The 18392-nt window shown below is 41.4% G+C and overlaps 1 protein-coding gene across 1 annotated transcript in view; it reads left to right on the top strand.

Annotated features, from left to right (window-relative positions):
• Positions 1-18092: 18092 nt before the first annotated feature.
• The window catches only part of neto1l (neuropilin (NRP) and tolloid (TLL)-like 1, like), a gene marked incomplete at both ends in the record, with an annotated part of 121707 nt that continues 121407 nt past the window's right edge, over positions 18093-18392 (top strand). Inside the window, one exon of the mRNA XM_080751965.1 lies at positions 18093-18120. Coding sequence (XP_080608091.1) covers positions 18093-18120 — 28 coding nt within the window. The remainder of the gene's footprint in view (positions 18121-18392) is intronic.

Raw genomic sequence — 18392 nt, 5'->3', positions numbered from 1 at the left:
TGTGGTAGGATCCACTCCCTATTTAACGGAGACTGCAGTGACAGACATGTTAGTTCTGATGTGGGCAAATACACTAGTGAGCATTCCCTGAGGGAGAACTACGGGGCCTTGCAGAGACTTGGTTTTACCCGGAGAGAGTTCTTGGCCCGTTGGGTTAATGTTAGTGTTAAATAAGTGTTTATTTATTTTGCAGCTTGTTCTATTTTCTCATTTTGGCCAGTCTTATTTTTTGTCTTCTTGGACGCACTGTGAACGGCACTGCTGATGGGAGGTGTTTGGTGAATAAAAACCCTTAAAGCTATACTGTGTAAGATTCTCAACTAGTGGTCAGTAGCCATATAGCAAACCGCGGTCGCGTTCGCGTCTTTCGCCCGTTTTTCGTACCTTCACACCCCCGCGTCTGCCTCCACAACGCCGAGAGCTATCTTTAGAGGGGTCCCTGGTTCCTGTGCGTTCAGGCATTCCGGAGAAACGGACTATTTCACCCTGCCTGGTAGGCGAGAATTACCTTTTGAGTAAAGAGACACACGGGCGACTACAAATATGGCGACCCCACTTCAAGATGCGCTGCATTGGCCGGTAGTGTACCATGTGTGCATGATCGGCGATGTGATTGGGCAACGTATACACAACGTATACAGATGATGCAGATTACGTAATCATGGCGCGAAATTCTCCCCCCCTCACGGCTCATAGAAAACATATAAAGAGAAGGCTTCAGAAGCTGAAAATAACGGAGTGGGTGTTCTAAAACTTTAGCGATTTAACAGTTAGGACAATTTTAAGATTTGTTTTATAAAAAAAGTTACATAGTAAAACTTTAAAAGACCATTCTGGAACTGTTCTTTGAGCCCTGGCTGCTCGGGCAACTTTCCAGTACAAATATCTCAAAATTGTACCTAAGTACATTACTTAAGTAAATGTACTTAGTTACTTTACACCTATACAATGTCACACAAAAATATAGCTAAAAGCTCAAAATGCTTGCTATTACCGGTATTTCTTTTTTGTATGTTGAATTCTGAAAAGTACGAGTTTGGGACATGAGGTTTCTAGACAACAGTGAGGATATGTGATACGGCACGGTACACATAATGGAGGAGTAGTTCATTAAGATGGGAGAGAACGGAGATAATTCTTATAGGTGTCTCTGTATGCCGTAGTTAGGAGATTAAGGCAATATGGCAAGAACCTTTCAGCGATGAATTATTTAACTGCCATATTGCAACACTTGAACCAGACTCACTACTCACTCGTGATTCCACATGCTATACTGTACCTTGTCCTTGTTCATTAGAAAACACATTTTGAACAACATTAATGGTGTTTATTACATTTGTTTTGGGACACAATGTAAAATTGTACATAATTATGGGATACATTCCCATAACTGTTCACAAGCAAGGCTGCTTTTATATTTCAAATGTGTACACTCAAACCCAAACAGGAGCGGCTTGCTTTGAACAAAGTGCCTCAAATCACTAACGCAGTTCAGCGCCACAAGATCTGTACCCCAAAAACTGAAGCCAGTGTAAAGGTCATTTAGGAACCACACAACACTACACTAAAGCCCACCTTTGCCTTAATCCTCTTCGCTCCGAACGGAGCATAGGGCTTCTACGATTTGCCTCCAGGCGACACGATCTCAGCTTTTCCTCTTGGCTTCTCCCCAGGTGATGTTGATCTTCTGCAGTTTGTTATTGGTGGTTCTTCGCCATGAGTTTTTGGGCCTTCCTCTGCCTTTTGCACCTTGGGGGTTCCAGTCAAGAGCCCACCTTGTGGTGTTTGACTCCGGCTTCCTCAGTGTGTGTCACTTCCATTTTTCTTCTTTTTATGGTTGTTTCTAGTTAGGACCATACGATGCCAGGTATATTTTTAAACTGAGATTTTTCGTTTCTGAAAATCTCAGCTTCTACACAGCCCTGTATAGAAAAATCTCTCTGCCCACATGACAATGGCTATCACGTTGCACATCAATCATACCAAAGCACAGAAGTTGACTGCCAGTAAATAAGGGCTGCTATTTGTATATACCTCTTCTAATAGTGGTAGACTACTTTAATGTTGACATGAAATGATAACTCAGTTTAGTGTTCCATAAGCGCGATTGTGAGTGACAAAACTGTTTGTGGTGGCATTCACATAAGGTGGAAATATGTTTGATTCTTACTTGCAATGTATCAGATCAGTTCAGTCTATGACCATTGGATCTCCACTGGGTGAGTGTCTGTCTGTCTGTCTGTCTGTCTGTCTGTCTGTGAGTGAGAGTGTGTCACGGACTGCGCTGCGGCCCCGCCCCCAGATCAAATGGATCAGCTTGGCTCTTCTTTTTTCTTTTCTCTAAAATTTTTTGGTGCCTTTTGGCAACGTGATGCCTGACGCTCACAGCGCCATGAGCGTCATAGTAGCGGCGGCGCTGTCAAAACCTCAGTTTATAAAAATACCCGGGTTCGTGTGGTCGGCCCCTAAGTCTCGGCTAAAAGGTGTGCGTCACCCCAAAAAAATACTTATTTTATATCAATTACTCAGCCTATTGAAGTTAACAGAAGATAAGTAGGCCTCTCGGTGATTACACTGAGAGTTGTTTTAGAGTTTTTTATTTGGATTATTGAACAAAAACTAAAACATCTTGAATTCAAGGCTTCATGGGGTGAGTCACAGATAGATAAAAAGTAATTATTTGAAGCATTCCTTTAATCTAAACCAGGCGTCTTCAACATTTTCAGGCCAAGGACCCCTTAGTTGAGAGAGAGATGAAGCAGGGACCCCCACAAACTTTTCATAGATTCCACATAGTTTCATCGTTTGACAGCACAATCATCAGTATATTTTGGATTCATGTCAATTTGTGTTTTCAGATATTTAACCACTTGAGCCGTCATTACCTAATAAACTTGACCTTTCACTCTGTACTTAGTCTGCTCTTTTCCCCCTCTACACCAAACCTCTTTGCCGAAAATAGCTGATCTACAAGCTCACAACGCCCCGCAGCGCAGTTCTCAGAATATGGACACTAGGGTTCAAGTTGTTAATATAATAAGGATTGGAAGATTTGGAGGACCCCCTGTAGTAAGTGAGGACCCCTGTTGAAGACCCCTGATCTAAACTGTTGTATTCATAGTCCACTAATTCAATTCTACAGCATAGCCATAGACCCATAACTACAATCAAGCATGATCTATCGTACATTTTTTACAGTCTGGTTTTTAGTTTTCTACACTGCCCATGTGTAAATAAACAGATGGCTGCATCAGAGAACCCTGTTTCTGGCTGGTCTCTCTGTGCCTCCATCCAAAATGTCCAAATAGTAACGCCCCCCACATCCCCCGGGTCTTCTGGTTTGGACAATCTGACAATCTGGTGTCTCGTGTCCCCCCCCCCCCCCCCACACACACACACACTCGCCAACAATAAGGGGTGTTATGTCCTACCAAGTGACAACTCCACAGTATCCATGGCACCTCCCACCAAGTGGCTAATGAGGTCAAATTATGAATTACACAGTCAATTTAACCCAGGGGGCTTGGGACTATACACACGGAACAGATTGCAGAGGGTACAATGTTAGCCAGAGGCCATGACGCCTCACATGGCTTGCAAGCCCCCCGTTTCTCCCACCTCATCATAGGGAGTACGGCAGGAGCGAGCAAAGTAGGCAAGCAAAAGAAAGCAGAAAAGAAATAAAAGAATCACTGTGAAGACGAAAGGTTACTTTTGTGTCATCCCCCGTGAGAAGAACTGAAAGGTGAAGGTACCTGTCAGGCAGCAGAAAGATTTGAACACCCAAGAGAACGTTCCATAACTGGAGGGGCAGATCTGCAGGCCACGGGAAGGCCAGCAATGCACTGAATGCAGTAGCAGGATGGGTTCACAGACAGTACGGCTGCCCCTCCTGGGCTGATATTAATTGCTGTGATGGATATAAACCCATTATGATTGACACATGAGTAGTATTTAAATAGATGTGAGAGAGATGAATGCACAATACGGTGCAAAGTGGGAGAGGGAATTAACGCTAGGGGGTTCTCATCAAACTGTACACTGGGCATTGTGCTTTTTATTTAATCAGATGGCGGACTGCATGGATGTGTAATGATGAATGGTTATGGATGAAGATGAACAGTCGACCACTAATATTGACAGCCCCTGGAGCTTAAACAGGTGTTCGGGCTTACAGTATGTCCATTCCTTCGCATAAAATAAAAAAACCTAGCGTGAGAATCATGCTCCCAAGTCCATTAAGAACTTGACAACAGGGATGAGTTTCAGTGCAGGTCACAGCAAAACTTCCTCCAGAATTAAGCGGAAGCCTATGAATGAAAGACAATATTGGTTAGACACACACATGAGCACACTTCACATGAGCATATTTAGGCTATTACTGCCTAGCCTCAGACATTATACTTCATGTTCACACATTTGAAAGAAAAACAATATCTTCACCAAATTAGGCACACATGATTTTGGGAGTAATTTGACAATAAGCACAACAGAGAGGGAGAGATGCAGTTTGACTTTACTGTATCGGACAGCAGGCCACCGCATTATTGTGGCCTTTATACTGCACATCATCCCCACAATGGACCCTAACCCTGCCATTTACACAGCCCTGTAGGCCAAAGGCTGGAGATAATACTAACGCTCCATAAAATACATAATCAGGGTCTTTGTCACTGCAGTACGCATTTACATGAAAGGTGTGTTTAAACCTAAGGCAGCTAACATCATTATTGGTTGGCTTAGCAGGAACTCCGCACATCACATCATGCTTTGTCAGGGGCTGTTAGAATCCATGTGCAATTAAAAGTGAGGATGTTCTGCCAAAGTGATGTACTGTAGCTTTAAAGGGCAAAGCTTTATTAAACCTATAGAGCATTAACTCTCCCCTCCCCCCTTCCACTCTGAGGTCGCAGTTATCCTCAGTTCATTGTGATTTCAACCGACTATGAAATAAAAACTTTTCAAGTGCGTTGATGACGTTGCAATATAGCTCAGATATGTCTATTTGAAGTCATAATTGTTCCATTAGATATACCTTAACTGCCACTCCTTTGCAGTAGCACTGTACGTCACAAGTCCACTGTGACATAAATAGGTTTTTGCACAGTAATATCAACTGCAGGTGCCCTGCAGTAGCCTAGTGTGACTGTCACTATAGGCTTAGGCTATAGTACTAAGGTCTGATTATTTCTATTCTATTCTATTCTATTCTATTCTATTCTAGGGGCTTTATTGGCATTACTCATGAGGAAATATACGTTGACATTGCCAAACAAAACATGAAACAGAACAAACCTAAATCAAGACTAGTATGTACAAAATAATTACAATAAAATTGAATAAAATGAAATAAATAAAAGGGAATAAAAAAAACAGCTATTAGAATAGCTTGAAAGAACCAGGATAATTGTGCATTTGCTGTTAGGAGCAGTATAAAGTCTTTCGAACAAATAGCAATATTTCAAGGTTTAGCTGTCATTGTTATAAAACCTGTACCTGTGATGCAAATACCAATCATTTTAATTAAAAGTACAGATGTAGCACAGCACAGAATTGTACATCTGCTTTTTTTGAACAAGTGTGAGAACTACTGATTTAGAAGGCATTTATAGAATCTCCCTCAGATCTTATTCTTAATGGGTTAGAGTTGTGTTTCAGTGGACATCCTCCTTCTGTCACAACAACAGTTCATAAATCTTGCTGTGTTTGCGCACTGTTGTTTGTACTTCACCCAGCAGATATGAGTTTTTTGTCATTGGTCATGTTTTAGATTGGTTAGCCCACAGTCAACGGACACAGGACAGTCAACGGACTTTGAGACACGCCCACACTCGAGCATAGGCACAGGGCACAGGGCAGTCCACACTCAACGGACTTCACAGAGAGAGACGCACACTTTGGGGGGGGGGGGGAATGCACAGAGAGACGCACACATCACCAATACGTTTTATTTCTTATTTTTTTCAAAACTTTTTTTTATCCTAATTTTTTTTTCTCAATTTTTTTTTTCTCAAAATTTTTTTTTTCTCAAAATTTTTTTTTCTCAAAAAATTTTTTTTTCTCAAAAAAATTTTTTTCTCAAAAAATTTTTTTCTCAAAAAAATTTTTTCTCAAAAAAATTTTTTTTCTCAAAAAACTTTTTCTCAAAAAATTTTTTTCTCAAAAATTTTTTTTTCTCAAATTTTTTTTTTCTCAAACATTTTTTTTTCTCAAAACATTTTTTTTCTCAAAACATTTTTTTTTCTCTTTTTTTTTTTTTTTTTTTTACTTTTTTTTTTTTTTCCTTTTTTTTTTTTTTTTTTTTTTTTAACTTTTTTTTTTTTAACTTTTTTTTTTTTTTTTTTTTTTTAACTAGATGTGAGCGGGCGCAAACCTCTAGTAGAGTAACAGTTTTGCTTCAATATTAAACACAAGTGTTTCGAACCAAACACCTGTTTGTTAAGTTCTGGAAGGAAGCACTCCATCCTATGGGAGGCGCTAGCGCACAACCTAGATTACAGAAACGTCTCACGTTTGCTCCCGGAGGACAATGCTATTGGTTGAAGGGCATGTCACTCATGCTTTGGGGGTAACCATTTAAAGCCGGTGACTTCCTGTCGCTCAGTCTCTTGAAGAGCTCTGCCCTGACACGAACAGAGGGCCGAGAGTCGGATGGAGTGCTTCCTTCCAGAACTTAACAAACGGGTGTTTCGTTCGAAACACTTGTGTTTGTCTGCGTTCTGTCAGTTCAGCACTCCATCCTATGGGAAGCATAACCTCCCGACAGCGACGACGGCCGACCCCCAATCACCTACATACCCGAACGGCACAGGCCACGCCCCCAGGCATGGCCCCACCCCAACGGACCCTGAGCCTACCAGACTCAGGGGTAGGGATCGGAAGGAAATAAGGACCCTGCCAGGCTAGGCCCACTTAAGCCCGCCTCAATACTAGCCTGCCTTATGAAAGGAAAGAGCCCCCCTTCACTGCGACCACTACCATCTGGTCAAGGAAGGAGAGTGAAATTGATGAACCCTCCACCAAATTCACCAGTGAGTAAACTCACTCAAACAGGGTGAGCAGCTACGACCGAATGCGCAAGAGAACGCGGGGCCACATCCAAGTGATAGTAAGCTGCAAAGGTGGAAGGCGACTTCCAATTAGCCACCATACACACCTCCTGAATAGAGGTCCCTTGAGCAAGACCCCAGGAGGAAGAAACAACAGCCAAATAAGCCAATCGTCCAGGTAGTTGGATATCCTGATGCCTTGCTGCCTCAGAGTTTCGATGGCCGTCTTTGTCACCATCACGAAAACGCGAGGGCTCAGTGACAGACAGAAGGGGAGAACAGCGTATTCGTATACTTTCCCCTGAAAAGCATCCCTTAGGAATTTTCAGTGGGGTGGGTAGATCGAGACGTGTGTGTACGGCTGTACGCGTCCCTGAGATCTATTGAACAAAACCAAACGTTCTCCCTCACCGAATGCAGTGGGCTGTCAGGAGTCAGCATCCTGAACTTGAAGGTTTTCAGGTACTGATTTAGCCCACGTAGATCCAGGATGGGTCAGCCCCCCCTTCTTCTCCAGTACCAGGAAATAATTTGAGTAGAATCCGAGGCGGATCTCTCTCTGCAGGACCTCTCTGATGGCACCTTTCTGAAGTAGGGACTGTATTTCCTCTTCCAGTGCTGCAGCTGCAGAGCCCTCGGCTCTGGTAAACGTCACTTTGGAAGACAGTGGGGGCTTTCTGTCGAATTGTATTCTGTATCCCTTTTTTCCTCCTCAAGGCCTGTAATCTCCGGTAGGAGTTTCATCACTTGGGGTGGCGGACTAACGGGATTCTCCCCCAGGCGGCGCTTCTCAACGGCGGCTGGTCGATCCTCGAGGGGAAATAGCGGAGCTGTTCTGCGAGCCCGACCCTCCGGGTGAAGAACAGCATGGCTGGTCCTGTGTTGGCGAAAACACTCCCGCTTGAACCTCCAAGCGGGCCACGCTGTGGAACGCCGTCCCCATCATTGCCATTAAGGCACCGGGTGAGAAGGAAGAGGCGAAGCCAAGGAGACTAGCCAATATATCGGCCCGGAGTTCACGGTAGGTTAGCGGCATCGTCTGGCAGAGGGGACACTCTGGTTCCTCGTCCATGCCTAGCACTAAGTTACTCCAACCCAAACATTTCAGGCACGTGGGGTGGGGGTCGTCCGGGGCGATAAAGAAGGAACAGTCTGTAGTCCCACAAGGGGTAGGAGTGAGGCAAGGACGCTGCTTGCGAGCACTCATACTGAAGGAAGCTAACGTAGTTAGTGGCTTGCTAGCTAACAACAAAGCTGTGTATAGCAAGTTAGCTAGCGGACTGGTTAAGCTAGCAGGCTAAGTTTAAGCAAGGTTAGACGCTGTAGTAACGCCGATAAGAGGGAACACAGCGCTGGCGGTTCTTACCACCGAGCTTTTGAAGGAAAAGGTGAACGAGGTTCTGCATTGAGTCCCGGAACCGTGTGACGATTCCATAGTCGTCTGGATCTTGAAGTGTTTGCAAGGAGCGTGTGAGATTCGCGTCTGCGTTCTTGGCAGGGCAGAAAGCGAAAAGAGACTGAGCGACAGGAAGTCACCGGCTTTAAAGGGTGACGCCTAAAGCATGAGTGACATGCCCTTTGGCCAATAGGATTGCCCTCCGGGAGCAAACGTGAGACGTTTCTGTGATCTAGGTCGTGCGCTAGCGCCTCCCATAGGATGGAGTGCTGAACTGACAGAACGCAGACAAACATAGCATTTATCCAACCAACAGACCTAGCTAGCACTCATGCTGAATAACTGAATTTCTCATTAGGGATCCAGTTTCATCTTATCTTGAATAAGTGTATAGACATGCATATTGTAACAAATAACCTCAACAAGAATGAAGCCACAGGTGCATTGACACTTGATGGAATTATTTTCCCAGTGGCTCCAGGTGCAGGATGTGGATAACCACAGTCTATCACCATGACACCCAGACAGCTAATGTAGCATAAAGAACAGCTCCAATATTTGCCTGTGGTCAGAATGACCTATTGTTGTAAAAGCAGGTCCTGTTTAATGAAGTACAATATGTGCCTTGAATGACAAATAAATGGTGCTGCTTTTTAGCCCAATAAACTGCTCAGTGCATCGGTAATAAGGTTAATTTGAGTCCCAGTGTGCAGGAGGCATTAGGCTAAGTGTTTATCCGCTGCAGTGTGGTTCCCTTTGTCTGGCAGGGAAAAAACCTGATGGATACTGTGAAAGCCCAATTTATTCATCCGGGCTGAGACAAAAATAGACATTACTCATTCTTTTATCATATCATGTGTTACGTGATAATATGCATGTTGTGGCAACTTTGGATTGGATTTTTAAATAAGGTAAGTTAGCCAGGAGAATCAAGTTGATATTGTAGGTAATGCAGTCAGGAGTCAATTGCTGCTCCTCGCTGTGAAATAAACTTTAAAAGACAACAGCCAAACGTGAGATTAAATCAATAACAAACAACTGCACATGTAGCAGTACCATTTGTCAGGTATTTATTTCTTTACCTATCTATTTGTATGTGCAGTATGTATACTATGTAATGTATAATGTATGTTCCTGCCTGTATGGCCCATTTCCACCAAACTGATTACAATTACAAATTTAGGTGCGGTTGACACAGCACCACGGCTATCTCCGGTAATGATAAACTTCCTTAATTAAAAATGGCAGACTTTGAGAGAGAATGTGGAATGAATTATTTCTCGGAGATACTCCCACCGCCCCCTGCACTATTCATTCCAATAGACACTTCATACATGCTGAAGTGCTAAGCTGGAGGCTGCTGCTGTTCAATTCACCAGGGCTACTGTTGCATACAGCCAGTCCAGATAAGCCTCATTTGAATAATTCCCATATAGCCCCGCTGCTTTATCTCTGAGTTTACCAATCAGAAATGTGTGGTGTCTTACTTACGATGTTTTTAAACCACATGGCCACCAATAACAAGCTTTGGGCGTTTGCTTTTTAATTTAGATAATATTGACATCCTCTCAGACTCGGCGAGATCTGTAGAAGGCTTTGTTCAGTGTGCAGAAACTGACATTTGAGTTAACTGCAGCTATGTTTGTGTCACTTTAGTATAGGGAAAGAACACTGTGCTGCACAGTAGGATGCCAGCTTTTGTGGATTTTATTGCACAGCAACAAGGCAACTGCTGATAATGGCAGAATTCTTGTGTGTTGGGAGGTCTCAAACAACTCTAATGTCTAGAGTTGCTCTACAGTATATAACATATTGGCAGCAACCTGTAGCTTGAATTGGGCCCATTGTCACTGGGCCAGATACAAAATATCTGTCTCCATTCAGATATTTTTATCTGTATCTTACCATCCACTTGAATGGAGACATATATTTTTAATCTGTTTAGCCCTATAATACGTGCCTGTATTTCTTGTGTGTGTGTGTGTGTGTGTGTGTGTGTGTGTGTGTGTGTGTGTGTGTGTGTGTGTGTGTGTGTGTGTGTGTGTGTGTGTGTGTGTTAAAGGTTTCATTTATAATGATATGACCAAAATGGGGACTCCCAGGTTAATGTGGTTAAAGTTATAAGATATCTCATTAGTTTTTCCTCTTCTGAAAAGACACCAAAGAAACAAAACCGGTATCTAAGGATCTAAAAGCAACAGCCCAACTTGGAACAGTGTGTCATTAAGGACTAAGGGTGTAACGATATAGTAACTGAATCAAAAAATCGATTTTAGATTTTTTAGATTTTAAAATCGATTCTAGATATCGATATGCAAAAGCAATAGATCATACCGTTTGGCTTTGTATCGTATCGTTTCGGTTTACAATGCAGATAATCGGTATCAAATCGTTTTGCAATGCAAATAATCGATTGTATAAGTATTTGTGCCTTGTATTTAGCAATTTTAAGAGGTAAAATTTAAAAGAGGGGTCTAATTACTTTCCCATTCCATATAGCTCTCTCTTGGTCTGTTGATAAATGTGTGTAATCTCTGTGTTCATGTCAAGGTGTGGGTTTGTCCATAATGTGTTGAAATATAATGTCCTTGTATTTGCTAGAGAATCACAGTGTTTACTTATTTATATCCATAATAATAAAATGTTCCCTTAAACCTGCACTATTGACACGTTTCACACAGATTTAATGTCTTTGCTAAATAGTTACTATATCGATCTTAAATCATTGAATCAAATCGTATCGTATCGCCATAAATGAACCAATGTCGTCCATGTATCGTATCGTAAACCATGTATCGTGATGCGTATCGTATAGCTATTAAATGTATCGTCACCCCCCTATTAAGGACAACACTTTAGGCCTGCAGATTGATAAGTCAGTCTGTTGGGATGTTGGAGATGGTGTGTATGAGATTAAACGTGACTGATTGCACCAAAACCTCCCAACTAAGTAATGTAAAGGCTTTCGTGACATTACAGTGGTGTCTACCGACAATATAGGACTATTCCATGTACAGTATATTTCAAGCTAAATTGTCCAGTGAATGTTAACCAGTAACATTAGCATGCACACATCAGGACAGAGTGTCCGAGTCCAACGTGGGGATATGGCCTCTGCAGTATGAATATATGAAGATGGATATTGTCTGCTGGTTGCCAAGACTATTTTCAGTGCCTGAGTGGCTGGCTTGTCCCTTGGCTCTCAGTGATCAGCTTTGTCACCAGGTGTGACAACCGATTCAACAATCAGTAGATGAGCTGGGATACACCCTGACACTGTACTGTCACGTAGTATACACACCACAGAGAAATAATCGGTCTTTCTCACTCTTGAGAGTGCTACTATTTTCTTTTTCTTTTTTTTTACTCCTACATTGTATTCTCCAGAAAATGGAAAGTCTCTGACAGTTTTCCATTCGGAGAAGCCTTGAGGTGGACAGGATGGAATGTCTCATCTATACAGTCCACCGCAAATTCCTAAGTATTCATTTAATTCTGAGAGTGAAAATTTGACCTGCAAGAGTACAGGGTTAGGGTTAGGGTTAGGGTTACACACACACACACACACGCACGCACGCACGCACGCACGCACACGCACACGCACACGCACGCACTCACACACTCACACAAAGTAATGAGAAGTTGTTGTTGTTTGTTTGTTTTTGCTCAATGTATTTTTATTGTTCCCTCAATGTTAAACCACTATACCTAAGCCTAACCCAAACCCTAAAGCTCCGTACAGACCGGCGAATTAGCGAAGCGTCGCGAATAAGCGAACCAAAAAGGCGAAGTATTCGCGATTCGCCTTTTTCCATACACACCAAAAAGCGGCGCGAATATGCAGTTTACAGTTACAGTTTAGGCATTTAGCAGACGCTTTTAATCCAAAGCGACTTACAATAAGCAGATAACATCACAATAATAAACAAGATAATATGTCAGTACATCATCAACAATATAACAAATGCAAATGGATATCTATCTAGAAAAAACACAATATAATCAAAGTTCTGAAAAAACCTAAAAAACAAAAACAAATGCTAATATGCATATAATATTCGCTTAATTCGCCTAAAAACGAGGGGGTGATATCTGCATGTAGCCACAGGAGAAAGGAGAAGAAAGGAGAGAGAGGAGAGAGGAGAACGGCCGAGACAGGGAAACAAATAAAACAATGGAAACTACATCCTCAAGTGATGATGACTTGGCCGTGGTTGTTAGCCAATTAAATAAGAAAAAGAACAGAAGAGACAACATGCGTTCACCGTTCCCCCTCCCGTCAGCTCCGGGGGCAGTGAGCTTGCTTTGTTACAGAGAGAGAGAGGAGTTCACCAGCGAATGTTAATATCGCTAAATTCGACACAAGGGCGAATACAAAACAGATGCCTTTTCGGTGTGTACGGACCTTAACCCTAACCTCAGTGAGGGAACATAGGGCTGAGGGAGTTTGAGCATGACCCCAACTCAAACAAAAAGTTGTTCTCCTGCTATACCACCAACATGTGGAACGCCTTACCGAAGGCCTTAAATGAGTGCCAATCCCTAACATCCTTTAAAACCGCCCTGAAGGCGAGGCGGCAGCCACTCGTAACTGGTAAAAAACTAGCCTAGCCTTACCCTCCCCCTGACCCTTCTATTGTAAATATCCTTATTTTTTTGCATTGTTTAAAAAAAAAATATATGATATCTACGGCATATGTACTGTGTTCTATCCGTCTGTCATTCAATGTTATATGAGATACCTAAAGGTTTCCTGTGTAAATAAGCCAAAAAGCTTACTAGGATCTCCTTTTAGTTGACCTTGTACCAGTGAACTGTACTGTACTGTGTACTGTACTGTCATGAAACTGTACCTTTTCCTATGCAAACTTCTAATAGTCTTCAATCAATCAATCAATTTCGATTTGCAGATTTTAAAGAAAGCAGTTAAGGCAAATCTTAAACAGACAATTAGCCCTATTCACGGCCCGCCCACTCAGCAAATTTCTCAGCATCCCCCGGGTGCTGACATCAATTAAGAAGGGGAAACTATAACAGAAATAGCTGGACTTAAAGCCAACAAATCATTATTTCGAACGGTAAAGTAAATTATAATAATGCTTTGTGCCTTTTACTATCTTGTGTTCTTGATCATGCTAGCCATATTTAAGTGTGCCTGCCATGCAACGCAATGGCAAAACACTTATTGTAATCCGCCATACTTAAGTCATTAATTAAGTCTTTCGCCACGAATTTCTGCACGTAATAACTGCCGCACAATTTACGCCACCGCCGCAATATATACATCAAAACGTGCGGCTCGGCCGGGAATAGGTTGCTATTACTTTTCTTTCCGATCCGCGTTACCATTGCGACGTAATTCGCAAAAAACGACGCCAAAAAACCCCATTGACTTAGAATGGGGGAAACTTCGGCACGTAATAACTGCCGCACGATTTACGCCACCCCCGCAATATATACATCAAAATGTGCGGCTCGGCCGGGAATGGTGTGCTATTACTTTTCTTTCCGATCCGCTTTACGATTGCGATGTAATCCGCAAAAAACAACGCCCAAAAACTCCATTGACTTTGAATGGGGGACTCCGATAAAAACCCAGAAACTTTGGCGCCACATAACTCTGCCATACTTTTGCCTAGCAACGTCATTTAAAATGTAAAATGCTCACACAACTTTGGTCTTTTTCCGACCAATAGGGATGAGCTGTAATTGATTAAGCCCCGCCCCCTCTTTAACAGGAAGTGCCCTTCACCAAACAGGAAGTGCCTCTATAACTCATGAACCGTTTGTCGTACAGACTCGCGGCTGGTGTCATACCTTTTCTTTTTTTCTCAATTTTTTTTTCTCAAATTTTTTTTTTCTCAAATTTTTTTTTTCTCAAAAATGTTTTTCTCAAAAAAAATTTTCTCAAAAATTTTTTTTTCTCAATTTTTTTTTTCTCCAAATTTTTTTTTCTCAAAAAATTTTTTTCTCAAAAAAATTTTTTTCTCACATTTTTTTTTCTCAAAACATTTTTTTTCTCAAATTTTTTTTCTCAAAATTTTTTTTTTCTCAACATTTTTTTTCTCAAATTTTTTTTTTCTCAAATTTTTTTTTCTCAAATTTTTTTTTTCCCAGAAACTTTGGCGCCACATAACTCTGCCATACTTTTGCCTAGCAACGTCATTTAAAATGTAAAATGCTCACACAACTTTGGTCTTTTTCCGACCAATAGGGATAAGCTGTAATTGATTAAGCCCCGCCCCCTCTTTAACAGGAAGTGCCCTTCACCAAACAGGAAGTGCCTCTATAACTCATGAACCGTTTGTCGTACAGACTCGCGGCTGGTGTCATACCTTTTCTTTTTTTCTCAATTTTTTTTTCTCACATTTTTTTTTTTCTCAAATTTTTTTTTTCTCAAATTTTTTTTTTCTCAAATTTTTTTTTTCTCAAATTTTTTTTTTCTCAAAATTTTTTTTCTCAAAATTTTTTTTCTCAAAATTTTTTTTTCTCAAAAATTTTTTTTCTCAAAAAATTTTTTTCCTCACATTTTTTTTCTCAAAAATTTTTTTTTCTCAATTTTTGTTTTCTCAAATTTTTTTTCTCAAAATTTTTTTTTCTCAATTTTTTTTTTCTCACATTTTTTTTTCTCAAAATTTTTTTTTCTCACATTTTTTTTTTCAAAATTTCTTTTTCTCAAAAAAGTTTTTTTCTCAAATTTTTTTTCTCAAATTTTTTTTTTCTCACAAAACAATTTTTTCTCAAAAAACTGTCGTTAAAGTGCGACCCGTCATAACGGCCAAAAATGCTCCAAAACGCCACTAATTAGTCGAAATGGCTGACTTCCTGTTTGGTTTCTGATTGGCTGCTGGCCTTGTGACGTGGGTAGAGCTGCGAGGGCCCGGTCATCGCTGCTTGCAGCTTTAATTCATTAATCGTCCATGACCTTAATTGGGGCCTATTTCGCCAAACAGGAAGTGCCCCTCACCAAACAGGAAGTGACCCTTGATCTCGTGAACCGTTTGTCATACAGACACGCGGGTTGCGTCAAATGAAATAACGCTAATGCTAACACCAACCGCTACACAAGGTTGCACAGACTTAGCGAGCTGCAGGCACACTTAAAATTTCTTAGAAATTTTCTCTTCTAGTTTATACTTTACTATTCGGAAATTGCATTAAATTTGCGATTTCTGTGTTAACTCTATAGCAGGGGTAGGCAACCTTAGGCACGGGTGCCAACATTGGCACAGGGGAGGGTGATCACCGACACACTGGCAGAAGTGTGAGAGAGGATTTTTATTTTAAAAACAAATCTTTTTTTAAATGTGGTCAGTTAAATGAAGTTAGCTAATTTATATCAAATTACATCTTGCACAAAATTCTACATTAATTAAAACTTTGAACTTTGACTGGGGATGGAGTCGGGGAGGTGGATTATTGCTCTGAGTCTAGTCTAATGATCGTTATATCAATGTCTTTCCAATTAAAATATGTAAAGATATTTGTCATTAAAATTTATGTTGACATGGCACACTAACACTCAAGAAAATAAAAACATGGCACTTCATTTCAAAAAGGTTGCTGACCCCTGCTCTATAGGCTTATAGGATTTTCCCCTTCAAAACGTGACTTCAGCACCCTGGGGATGCTGAGTGGGCGGGCCGTGAATAGGGCTAATAGCCTTATTAGCCTCTATGCAAATTAAAAATGAAAGACAAGATTACTACAAAAGAAAAATCAGAGAGAAGTTTGTTATGAAATCAATTATTATTAGTTATGGTAAATGTGGGTAACCTGACGCCTGACGGCGCACATCTGAGGGGGGTGACCAAAGCTTTGGGCGACAATTCGTGCGTGTTTTCAGAGCGAGTGTGAATGATGTGGGCGACGAGCGATCTTCTGGTTTTGTGGCTCACTCTCTCTAAGGCTACTCCTCGTTTGAACTTACTTGTTGCTGGTCTTCTATCTATTTGAAACATATATCGGGTTTAGCCCTCTTTCTTCCATTGCCTCTGCTATTGCTTTTTTTCTGCTTACCTCCACATTTTCGGTGCGCGCCGACGGAAGAGCTGCTGAATTCTGCAAACATAGGCGCACGCACAACTTATCTAGGCTACTTTTCCCCGTTTTCACGGATACGAAGTCTGGTTATAGGGAGATTATGTTCAATATATACACCCCCCCCCCCTTCTAAGTGTGTTAGGATTTGTGCTTGTGGTGCACTGGCTTGTAGAGGTGAGACGTTCGCGAACGAATCGATTCTTTTGAACGGCTCTTTGAAATGAACGATGGGATCCGGTTCGCAGTAGGGAGCCGTTCCTTTCTAAATGAACAGTTGTGGGGAAAGTACAAACATTCTTTACTTTAATGTAGTATCAATACTGCAATGTAGAAATAGTCTCTGCCACAAGTAGAAGTTTGGAATTAAAATGTAGGCTACTTGAATAAAAGTAGGCCTACAAAAGTATAAATGCACTTAAAGTATCAATAGTAGGCTAGAAAGTACTCATTATGCAAAATATCCCATTTAACAAGTTTTCCCTATGAATATAATGTAGGGGGAAAAACATTTGAAAATAGCAGATCTTTAAGCTCGCATTGTGAGCTTGTAGATCGGCTATTTGCAAATGGCCGATTTGTAAATTTTGTCCCCCTCCACTTAGATTTCATTAATTTTCCTAAATCGATTTGTAATTATAATAAAAATCTACAAAGTGACGAGTAACTATAATGAGTATTTTGAACGGCTCTCTGAAAGGAACGGATCCCAGAGATCCAGCTCACTTGAAAGATCCATAAATCCCATCTCTATTGCTGACTGTGTCGCCGCCAACTCGGTGTTGAATGAACGAAGCAACGAGCAGCGGTTGGAGGAGGAGGAGGAGGGTTGATCATACATTAGCCCAACTCCTGCTGGCTGCAGGGAGTCAGGGACTCCTCAGTTGACAGAAGGGAAGACGAAGCTATAGGAGGACTGACTGGGAGGAGGAGAGGAGACTCAGGAGAGGATGCTCTGACTGGAAGCTCAATCCACTGCTTTGAGAAAATACAGTATTAGGAGGAGGATGAGACAAGAACGAACCCCCCACTTAATGTTTTGACTTTCTGTCTGTTTTCTTTTTTGTACACTTTCGCAAAAATAGTTAACGCGTCAGAAAATGTACGTTGTTTGTGCTTCGTGCTTTTGTGTTTCGTGCTTTTGAAGGACCCCCTTTCCTGATAAAGGGACCGAGGAATAAGCATTTAAAGGCTGCCTTTTATTAACCTCTCAAAATCTTAAAAAGAAGATCGCAAAGGTGGAGCGCTTAGGAGGAAAGGCTGATGACGGGACTATTCATCCTTTCTGTGCATCAAAAGCACCAAAGGGTATTGGAAACGTTTGGATGGAAATCGGGCGAGTGTTTAGACCTGTTTTTGGTTTTATACGAAACTGGTGATTAGTTGTTGCGACATCTTTTTGTCAGGGATTAAACATTTGTTTCTCTTTCAGCAGTTTATTGAGAGGAGTGAATTTGCCCTGTCATTTCCCCCCGAAATATTTAATGTTATAGCGCGGTTTCCACATAATATTTTAGAATCTCCAATCTCAACCTTTTCCTTCTTGAAGTATTCTTTAATCTAAATGGAATTAGTTGAGTCTGAAGCCCTTCGTGAAAGGAACAGACATGGTACATGGGAACAGCTTCCTTCACGGTAAGTCCATCTGTATTAATCAACTGAAGCTTAATTGGCCAGGCCTCTCATTGCTTTAGGCTTAGGCTATTTATTTTACACTTCTTCGACTGTTAGCTTACTTAGAATTAACAAGAGTGATCAATAAGTATTCCCCACAGAAACATGTTGGAATTAGTGATCGGGTAGACTCAGCCATGTACCTGACAAAATACTTACTAAACGTCAAGGATGTCCATTACAACACCAGAGCAGAGGTAGCTCCACAGATCACGTTCAAACCAGATTTGGCT

The sequence above is a fragment of the Nannobrachium achirus genome, assembly GCF_963921795.1.
Source record: "Nannobrachium achirus genome assembly, chromosome: 21".
In the NCBI taxonomy this organism is placed as follows: Eukaryota; Metazoa; Chordata; class Actinopteri; order Myctophiformes; family Myctophidae; genus Nannobrachium; species Nannobrachium achirus.
This window is presented reverse-complemented; position numbering and strand designations above follow the sequence as displayed.